The sequence below is a fragment of the Aplidium turbinatum genome, chromosome 8 (assembly GCF_918807975.1).
Source record: "Aplidium turbinatum chromosome 8, kaAplTurb1.1, whole genome shotgun sequence".
NCBI lineage: Eukaryota > Metazoa > Chordata > Ascidiacea > Aplousobranchia > Polyclinidae > Aplidium > Aplidium turbinatum.
Genome location: NC_137479.1, coordinates 15,556,712 through 15,567,533, shown reverse-complemented (window position 1 = coordinate 15,567,533; position 10,822 = coordinate 15,556,712). Strand labels below are relative to the sequence as shown.

The 10,822-nt window shown below is 37.6% G+C and overlaps 1 protein-coding gene across 1 annotated transcript; it reads right to left on the bottom strand.

The window, feature by feature from the left end:
* Nucleotides 1-637: 637 nt before the first annotated feature.
* LOC145775788 (transaldolase-like) lies at nucleotides 638-2,479 on the bottom strand. Its single transcript, XM_082587156.1, has one exon. It carries the CDS (start codon nucleotides 2,268-2,270, stop codon nucleotides 1,308-1,310), a length of 963 nt encoding a protein of 320 aa, XP_082443282.1. The 5' UTR covers nucleotides 2,271-2,479; the 3' UTR covers nucleotides 638-1,307.
* Between the last annotated feature and the right edge of the window lie 8,343 nt (nucleotides 2,480-10,822).

Genomic DNA, 10,822 nt, shown 5'->3' with positions numbered 1-10,822 from the left:
TGAACATCAACAAAACTTTACACTGAGAAAACAAACAAATTGTCGTCAAATGAAACTCTCAAGCGAGATTCACACAGAACAAACAAAAACGTTGCACGAAAAATGGAGCTTGTTTGTTTCCTTTTACCATTCACACCAGGAATAGAACATACAATTTCTGGTATGAATGGTAAAAGGAAACAAACATGCGCCACTTTTGCCAAACCTCGTCTTAAACTGCTTTCGGTTTACTTTCACAAAAGCCCCTTGCACTTTTTTGAGATAATGACTTAATTTTTTTTAAAGTGAAACATGAGGCGTTCTGATCTAAAGGGTAATTTTTAAAGTCTGAAAAAAATTAAACACGCAGTTACCCGCTAGGCTACAGTAAGTAAAAATTGCCAAAGGCCAAGCTTTTTCTTACTTGAACTATTTCGACACTTTTACGACACAGTAAGGTCATTTTTTGCGTTGAAATTGTTAAAAGTTGCATTAAAAAAATACTGCACGCTTAATTTTGTTTGATTTTAGTTGAGTTTTTAAAGTTAATGAAAACGTACAACTGAAATAAATGCAAAAACGAGAAACAGAGTCCCTGACGAAATTTCCACCTTATCTGGTTCTAAATTCAAAAAGCAAGCAAAAATGAATAACATACTACGCTAATATCTCAATATCATTTATTGTTCGGTCAATATAATATGATGCAGAAATTAATCTCAGGAGAGGCACAATGCAGTTGCGTGGTAATGATGGCAGTAGGTTTCAGAAAAATGTGGCTGAGAAGAGCAATGTTCAAGAAAACTTTTGTTAGTATAATTGATCACGGAACATGGTTATCTTTACACCTATTCAAACCATCGAATCACTTTAAAAATCAAGAATTATTTCTGAATACAAAATGAATACGGTAGCCTATATAAAGCGACCAAAGCCTCAAGTTATGAAAGTTAAGAATTTCTAGCTTAGTTCGACGAAAGAATTAAGTGTTAACAGAATTAGTTAATTTGTTACTTCAAACAAACATTGAATTCAGCTTCCTGAGTTGTTATATTGCATAGTTTCTGGAAACGATCCCACAATGAGTTTAATACAAGTTTCAAGAACGGGTAAAGTGAAACTCTCACAGCTTCAAACGTCTTCTGATGACACAAGACCCCCAGACAACAAAATCAGTCATTTTTACATTGGTTCAACGTCTGCAGACGTTAAGTCAATGTAAACATGACAGACTTTGCTGTCTAGAAATATCAATATTTTATAACAAGAAACTGTTGTCACTTTGAACAAAAACGTTGAAAAGATTAGCATTTCAATCTATTGAATGTTTACTGCATTCGTTCTTTCAACATATTTTCTAACTTGACCGCATCCTCGGCAAACTTTCGAATTCCTTCAGCTAGTTTCTCCACTGCCATCGCATCTTCATTGTGAAGGAAGCGGAACTGAGCTTCGTTTAAGTGAATCTGTGGCTCGTCAACTTTCTTGGCGCTTTCAACAGAAAGTTGCCTTTTCAAAGATGCTGAGTCATTCTTGAGCAGTTCCAACAGTTTGGGAGAAATTGTCAGCAAGTCACACCCGGCAAGGGCTTTGATCTGATTGGTGTTTCGGAACGACGCTCCCATGACAACGGTTTTGTAGTCGTACCTTTTGTAATAGTTATATATCTTGGTTACACTTTTTACACCAGGGTCTTCCAAAAGTGCGTATTCTTTAACACCAGTACTTTTGACGTACCAGTCATAAATACGACCGACAAACGGAGAGATAAGGGTTACACCGCCTTCGGCGCATGCAACTGCCTGGGCAAAAGAAAATAAAAGCGTCAGATTGCAATGGATACCTTCAGCTTCTAAGACCTTTGCAGCTTGGACACCTTCCCAAGTTGTGCTAAGCTTTATAAGCACACGTTCTCTAGAAATTCCGGCTTTCTCGTACAGTGCAATGAACTTTCTTGCCTTTGCCAATGATCCCTCGACGTCAAAAGACAATCGCGCATCAACTTCTGTCGATACCCTTCCAGGTACTATTTTAAGGATTTCTGTACCAAACGCGACAAAAAGTTTGTCCATGGCCTCAGTAACCTGTTCATCAATGTTTTTCGATTGGCCCTTTCCGTAAGCAATGGCTTCGTCAATTATAGCCTTATATTCTGGCATCTTGGCTGCAGCCAAAAGCAGTGACGGATTGGTCGTTGCATCTTGAGGCAGATATTTAGAAATTGCCTGAATATCCCCTGTATCAGCTACCACCGTTGTATAACGCTTAAGCTCCTCCAGTACAGATGCCATCTTAGCTTTCTTTAGTTCTCACACTAAACTACAACGCCTTATAACCTAAAACAGGAAGTGACGTAGGAGAATGACTAAAGAAGCAAGACAGAACTATACACACACACACATTGTACCATCAATAATTGATGGAAAATAACATAGGACAATGGGAAAAAATCCGTGTCTATGGTTCACTAATCATGCGCTCAAGCTTCCGCTTTCACATATACGATTTATTTCGAGTGGCATTGTTCAGCTCCCATTAAAAAGTCGTGATTTAACAGTTTCGCGTAACTTCAGCGTTTAACTGCTGCAAACATGCCTTGCTTTATAAATACCATGTCTCGGAATTTGGTCAAATAACGAATCACGCACGTAATGTTCGCATTTTCAACATTCACGAAAAACTGTTCTGATAATGTCATTGTATAAAAAACAATAACTGCAGCGCCTTCTGGGTCTTATTATTCTTTTGCGATATTAATTGAGCAGAGGAAGGAAAAGAGATAAAAAAATTACATTTAGATCAACGATCTGCATTTTAAGGCATCTTTGCAGAGAAAAATTTGACAATTGAGTGATTACTGTAGTGCACATTTCGTTGGATTTATATTGAACTCACGTATGCGTCGACACATGTGATTGTGTCGAGAATTAACCAACCCAGCACTCATCGATATGCCAAAAGTACACATATGCTACGATACAAACACATGCATGCTATGCTTGTACTATCATAAATATTCGAGGAAAGTCTCACCAAAACACAACTCACTCATTCGAAACTTTCGAAAAAACAATTGAAGCTACGTTGCATAAACATTCTATCATTTCCTGCAGTGACATCTCATTTACACATCACACAATGAGATAAATGATGTCTATTCTTTACTTTTAACATTGCAACTAGTACAAAACAGTGATCAATGGCCCCGATCAAACAAAATGGAAGACGCCATACTCGAGTTTCGCCTTTGTTTGGGATCATCAGTGATGCATATCCCATATTCGATTCCCACTCAAGACACATGAATATGCACCATTGATGATTCCAAACAAAGGTGGAACTCGAGTATGACGTCTTCCATTTAGTTTGATCGGGGTCTCAATAAATTTACGAATCCCCACATCTCAATAATTCTACTATGATCCATAATTTGACAGTGAGCACAGTTTTAACGACAAAGTGGTGGAAACTAAGTGACAGCTGCACTACAGTAAACCAGATTAACGGTTGGTATTAAAGTAGTGCTTTTCAACTTTTAAAACAACGGTAAGCACGTTTTCATTTCGCAAAATTTTCATCCGCACAAACCAAAACTAGTTAGTTTGCAGCTATTTGTTATCCCTATTTGTAGAATAACATTAAAATTTCTTGATCAAACGATTTTTTAAATTGATAGCTTAAGTTACAATGGATTGATCTGAATTTAAGTCTGATCTACTTCACTTGCTAGCCTACTGCTCTTAGGCACTAGAGTTGAGCATGGAGTGGAGTCGGAATTTTATTATTTGAAAAATTTTCGGAGTAAATTCGGAGTTTGGTTTAGCAACTTTGCATTTCAGAGAAATCAAACAAGTCCCTTATAATTCTGTTTGTGAAAAAAAAACTGTCCCCACAATATTCGACCTGGCGGTAAAACCCGGGACTTTGACTAAAAAAGGGACTTGGACTTTTGTAGTAAAGACCCGGGGTAAAATGCTTACAAATGTGCTCTGACACAGAAAAAAACATTTACGTGCTACTAAAGTGGTCGAAAATTTTGCAGCCCTGAGCTATGTGGTGCTATACGCATTGGCTAGGGCCTGCTAGGCCTATAGTATCACGATCAAAACTAGCTCAATTTTGCGAAAAACTGCTGAACTTGCAACGAAGTCAACTATATGAAAAGACTGAATTGACATGAGAAAATCAAAGACACAACGCTATTGCCACTAACAATACCCTTACGGTATTAGAATTATTGTGGAAAATTTTTTAAAGTAAAAATTGTGGGCAATTATCATCCGCCTCACATTTGTCATCCGCACAAGTGCGTACCATCCCACTGGTTAAAAAGCACTGTTTTAAAGTATAGAATTGGAGGTTTTAATTATAATGAAGATTTTTGTAAAACTTCAGTAAAAACCTTGCAAACAGCTCATGATCGCCACCCGGTAAAATGATTTAAAAAGATAGTGGAGAATAGGCTAACCAAAGCTTGTGATTGTCAATAGGATTTTGCACAAATAAAGAACGCAACTGCTGTGGACGCAAATTATTTTATGTAATTAGATTCAATTTATTGTTGATATTTGTATAAAAAAAAATACACTGAAAAGCCTTAAAACTAAACATTCAGTGAGGTATCGTACAAGTAAGCTACTCGTCAATGTGCTCATCGTCATAGCACATGACTCGGGAACCGTGTTCCGAAAGCTAGTGCAAACCTCGAACTACTACCACAGCGAACTAGCAACATCAGGCTAAAACCGATCGTTAGTAAGCAACGATCATGCCGCTAAAAGCAAAACTCAATCTATGGCATAACGAACTTTATTGTGGAAATTGCTGAAGCAACAAAATAACGCAATTCAGCAAGTAAAGTATTCGCAACAAAACGTGACAGTATGTTGTGAAAACACAGATGCTCTAGTCAAGTCCTCTGCTTACGTGCCCTCGTTTTTTGATTGAGAAATATCTTTTTTTTTTCGATCAATTACGTTTATTTTTCCTTCCACCAGACACAACAAAACTACTGACCACAAAGAGTCTTTTCCTATCGAATAAAATGAAGACATTGAAAAGACCACAAAGAGTTATCAAGTCAACCGCCAACTATATTTGAAGTATTGGGAGCATGCTTTTTTATTAACTTAAGCTATGCAATTTATTAGAATTAGTGATATTCAAGATTCAGGTAACTATAGAGTAGACTTATTGCTGTAGTGTAGCCACAGTACTCTTAAAACTATTTGAACGTTTTACTTTAAGTGGTCAGTTGTCTTTCTTGAATACCAGTGACAACTAATTTGGGTTTAAGTCTGGTCATAGTAGCCTACTGCCATGCGTGTTTTCTTATTGCAACAAGCAGTGTCCTCTTAGTCTTACATCAGTTACGATAACACTCCTGTATATTCTGTCTTTTTGAATGCTTCTAAACTAAAACCTTTGGCAAAGTTAATCGCCATTTATTGTTTAAAATGCTTAAATCACAAATAATGTGCCTACATATTTTGTTCGTTTATTGGAATGCTGGTATCAGGGTTGAGAAAAACCCGGGTTTTTTTAAAAAAGCCCAACCCGCCCGGGTTTTTTTAAAAAAACCCGGGTTTTTTTGGGTTTTATTGGGTTTTTTTAAAAAAGATGCAAAAAAAGGTAGATTCATGCTTATTTCACCTCAAAACTACTTTTTACGAATGAAGTGCCTTTCACTCACAGTACAATGCTTGCATAACTCAATAAAATAATGCACTAAGGCTGTTGTTGCTTGAATGTTGCATCATCCATTAATTTCAAGATCAAGTTGGATGTTGCATATCCACTGATTTCTATACCAAGTTGATGCTACCGTGGTAGAAATGACATTATTGCATCATTTGCTTTAGATTTGAAGGCAAGGAGCATTTATGCCATCATGTTTAAATATTTTTTATCATTTATAAATATATTATATATAGTAATGGATGAGCAATTGAGCGATTGCGTGGCCAATGGCCATTTAAGCAAATGCTCTGAAACAGCCAAGCGTTAGAATCCAGAATCTGCGGTCCACGACATTAAGGCGCGAACAAAACGGCGCAGACAAAACGGCGCCAAAGTCAACGTAACAAGCTTAGAACCTTTTCCTCATTTTGTTAACATGTTTTGGTCAATTCCTCTTTGTCATGAGTTGCCAAGGGTGGTGGGGGGGGACTTGTATACCAGCTCCAAAAATCCTTATTCACACATAAACTTTCGTTATGGTTGCAGAGTATTATCGTTCTATAAATTGAACTTGTTGTGTTGACTTTGGCGCCGTTATGTCTGCGCCGTTTTGTCTCGCGCCGTTTTGTTCGCGCCTTAATGTCCTGCTTCGCAGAATCTGTAATTGGTAAATAGCCTCCTAAATTGCATTTCACATCATATATACAGACTACTGTAGAGTAGTACTTTCACCAGTTTAACTATAAGGCCTTCTTGCATAAATGAGTTTTAGCGTAGTATACACAAAGGGGTATTACTTGATTTTTGTGTACTGTACAATATCCACTGCGTTTTCAGTTTATTCTTGGAAAGTTACTTCACAATCACATCCTTAAGTCCTAATTTAAAGTTTGTTTTAAGTGCCTTGTAGTGTTTTTGTTCATTTTTTCAATTTTCTAGTAAAAACTGGACAAATATGATGCTCTGGGTTTTTTTATGGGTTTTTTTGGGTTTTTTTAAGTGGGTTTTTTTGAAAAAACCCACCCGGGTTTTTTTGGGTCGGGTAAAATACCGACAACCCTGGCTGGTATAGTAAACAAACCATGCAAGTAAAGTGGGGAAGCCACCTGTCGCAAGCATTTACTGTGTCCAATGGAGTTAGACAAGGTAGAGTGTTAAGCCCCTATTGTTTTACCCGGAATGGCCCGTTTCGGTGAATCCGATTCGGTGAGTTCGATTCGGTGAGTCCGATCCCTTAACGGGGGATTTTTTTTTTTTTAAAATTATTGGGTACTGTAGCCTAATTATCATTGCCGTTTTAGGGTTAGGAACTCACCGAATCAGACTCATCGAATCGGACTCACCGAATCGGACTCACCAAATAGTAGCAGACCCTGTTTTACCTTACGTGCAATGACCAACTATCGTATGAGCTCAATAAACAAAAGTTGGTTGTTCTGTCAGCAAGTTTTTTTTAAATCCTATTATGTTTGTTGATGATATTTGCTGAATTTCGCTCAAATTGCATAGCTTACAAAATTTGGTACAGAAGTATATGTTCGCCACAGGTATGCTGTTGAACATGAAAATATTTTCAATTCTAAAAAGTGATTTGGTATGTTATTCTCCTCCAAAAACTTTTATCTTTCACGTGCTCCTCTGCTACATTTATGTAAATCTGAAGTTGGGTTCACAAATTCTGTAAAATACCTGGGTAAAATGCATGGGTGTCTGTATTTAGAGTTCTCAGATGAAACTGATATTTCAAGGCAGGTACAGCCTCAGTACTACGCTGCAAACAATGCAAAATCTCACTTTGCTAAATGCTCACTCGCTGTAAAAAATATTGAATTTCGTTCTTATTGTATGTCGTTTTACTCATCCTACTTGTGGAACAAGTTTAGATCTTTTAGTATACATAAAGCAATTATGTGTTGCTTACAATGATTCTTTCAGGATATTGCATAATTTGCTTTGTTATGCCAGTGCCGTGAATATGTGAATATCGAGTTATGAATAATACAACAACATTTGATGCTTTTATGAGGAAAACTTGTTTCCGTTAATCAACTGTTGCATTCACTCTTCAAGTCGCCAGAGGTGGGCACCCGCTACTTTTAAAGTAGCGTGCTACCCGCTACCGCAACCAAAATAGCACGCGCTACCGCTACCCGCTACCAATTTACAAAAGTAGCGCGCTACCCGCTACTCGGACCAAAGTAGCGCGCGCTACCGCTACTTCTTCCGCTACTTTTGTATAAAATGACACTAGGAAACACTCTTCAATGAATTTTATCATTTGTTTACACTGTAATTTTAACGTCGTTATAGAAAACACATTCTAAGGGAAATTTATTGTTACGCATCTTTCAAAAACACGAGCATTTCAAAATGAGAGTCATTAAGTCCGGCCCGCTTTGGCTTAAGCACATCTTTTTCAACAGAGAAAAGTCTCTCCACCGCAGCACTGGAAGAAATGGGGGTGTTGTATTTAATGAACAGATGTTTTAATTCGGTATTCGAAAAGCTCAAGGACTTGCTCCTGTCCAAAGGCGTCCACAATTGCTGTTTCCTTCTGCACCGACATTTCACGGGATGGCACCAACACACCAAAAAATTCATCTTTGTAGTCATGACTGTTGTTGGTGTCACTCTTCTCGGTATCAACCTGGCTTGATGTCTCCCGCAACAGTCGAATTACATCTGTCTTGTAGTCGAAGTACTACAGTTCGAATTAGATCCGTAAGACCGAAACTTTGCAACCAAACCGATTATATAGCTGCTTGACCACGCCAGTTTTGCCAAAAAATGAGTATTTTTTTATTTTAAATTAAAAAGTAGCGGGTAGCGGGAGTGCAACTAAAAAAAAGTAGCGCCTTTCCCGCTACTTTGGATAAAAAATAGCGCCGCTACTGCATCCGCTACTCCAACTAAAAAGTAGCGCCGCTACCGCTACTTTTACCAAAAAAGTAGCGCCGCTACAAAAGTAGCGCGTTACTGCCCACCTCTGCAAGTTGCTTTATGTCAGACCTGATGTCATCCGATTGTTTTTATTGCTTTGAATACTTTTAATTCTTCCAACGCTCATTGTATTTGAATTTGTAACAGTAGATGTGCAGTGAGCACAATTTGGCTTGTTATGTCAGTGCCTTGAATATCAAGTTATGAATACTCTAACAACATTCAATGCTTTGTTGAGGAAAACAAGTTTAAATATACACCGCACATCATAAAAAAAGGTTTCAAGAATTCAAGTACGTAGTTTAATCAAAATGGCTATTTTCACACACTTGTTGCCATGGTTACAATCAGGTGTTGCCAGCGTTGGGGTTAAAGTTAGAAGGGGTTAAGGTAAGAGTTAGGAACAACGTTGCGGTTTTGATCTTTGCCCAGGACTAAAAAAAATTTCCAAAATACAAGTTTTTGTTTTCAAGAGCTTTAAACTTTTCTCAAATTAGGGCAGAATTCCTTTATCTAGCAATGCTTTTGAGGCTATATTTACACCATATAGTGTAATAATATGCCTAGTTTAATAGCCAAAATTACAAATTTGCAACACCCTCAAGAAAAACAACTTGCCTACAATGTTCTCACAAACGCAAATGTAAAATTCCCTAATATCTATATTTGAAATTCCCTCAATCTGCGAAAAGAAATAGTTGTCACAACAAAGTCAATAACCAACAATAGCATAAATAGTAACTACACAAGAAAAAATGTTGCATGCACCTTTAAGTGATTGCATGTAGTGATCACTCACTGAAGACTACTCTCTCCTAAGGTCTAGAAAAGCACTCATTTCTAGTCTTGGCTGCTACGTACTCCACTACATTTCAATAAGACTATTAACTGCATAAGTGTCCTTAGACTCCCTACTGTTGGGTAACATTAACAATTGATGTGGGAGATTAATGTGGTTAGATGAAATCAAATCAGAAAGGTTTACAAAATCAAGTGCATTTTAACAAATTTCAGCACAAACTATGCTAGGATATATAGTCTATGTGTAACTTATTTTTTTCAAGGACCCTTGAAAGTCGTATTTGGTAATTTAAACAGTTTCTGCACTCTTTTTTTTATTAGAAAGAAATTTTCATACTCTTAAGCTTGTAATAATTTGGTGGTATTGTCGTGTATATTAAAATTACAATAACGCGTTTTGTGATTGAGGTTTCAATTCCAAAATGTGCCCGAACACCCAGGCCCGGATTTAGGGGGGGGCAGAGGGGGCAGTTGCCCCGGGCCCCCCGACTTTTGAAGGGCCCCCCTATATGGAAAAAATGTGATTTTGTGTTATTTTTTCCTTTTGGCCTTTAAAGTTTCTGCAAAATGTTGTGCAGTAGGGCATAACGGGGTAATTCCGGACAGAATTTCCGTTTTCGGATTACCATTGCTCACGTGTTGCTTTTAAATTGATCCCAATGCAAATTTAAGGCATTCACGCATATGTTAATAGTATGCTACAGCAATTTTCTAAAATTATTTTAAGATGGCCACAAGATGAGGCCTACATTTCCGGTGCCTAACTGTCCGGAATTACCCCGTCTGTGGGGTAATTCCGGACATGCACACTTTTAATGCAAAAAACGGAATTTCCTCGTAGCCTTACCGTTACAGGTAATTCCGGACAGCACAGAAACTTTATTTTTTCAGTATTTCACCACATTTGGCGCTCGAAAGCTAAATTATATGTATATAAAAAAGGAACATTTTGCTCACTCTGAAAAAGATTGTGTTTGAATGTTTTTTTATCCTCGGACTGGGGAAGTCACTTTATGAACGCATTAATGTATTTTGTTTGCGTTGTGTTGTTTACTTACTTTGTTATTTTGTATTTACGTGTGCATTTATTCTTTATATATACTTCAGTTTTGAAATAAAATAAACTAATAATACGATTAGAACAGGAATTACCCCAGGCTGTCCGGAATTACCTCATGTCCGGAATTACCCCATTATACCCTACTGGACTGATGCTACTGAAGACGTAGAGGGGGTGTTTCGCGCCGTAGGCTTGAAAAAATTTTTTGCACGGGGGCCCCCCGATCTAAAAGTGCCCCGGGCCCCCCATCAGCTAAATCCGGCCCTGCGAACACCACTGTCACTCTGGTGGAATAACTCTGCGTGATCCATCTAATAAAAAGAATCTATAAAAAAACTCACAGTAAATAATGGGATGGCAGCA

Coding starts and splice junctions, on each gene's coding strand:
- LOC145775788 (XM_082587156.1), bottom strand. CDS start 2,270: ATGGCATCTGTACTGGAGGAGCTTAAGCGTTATACAACGGTGGTAGCT.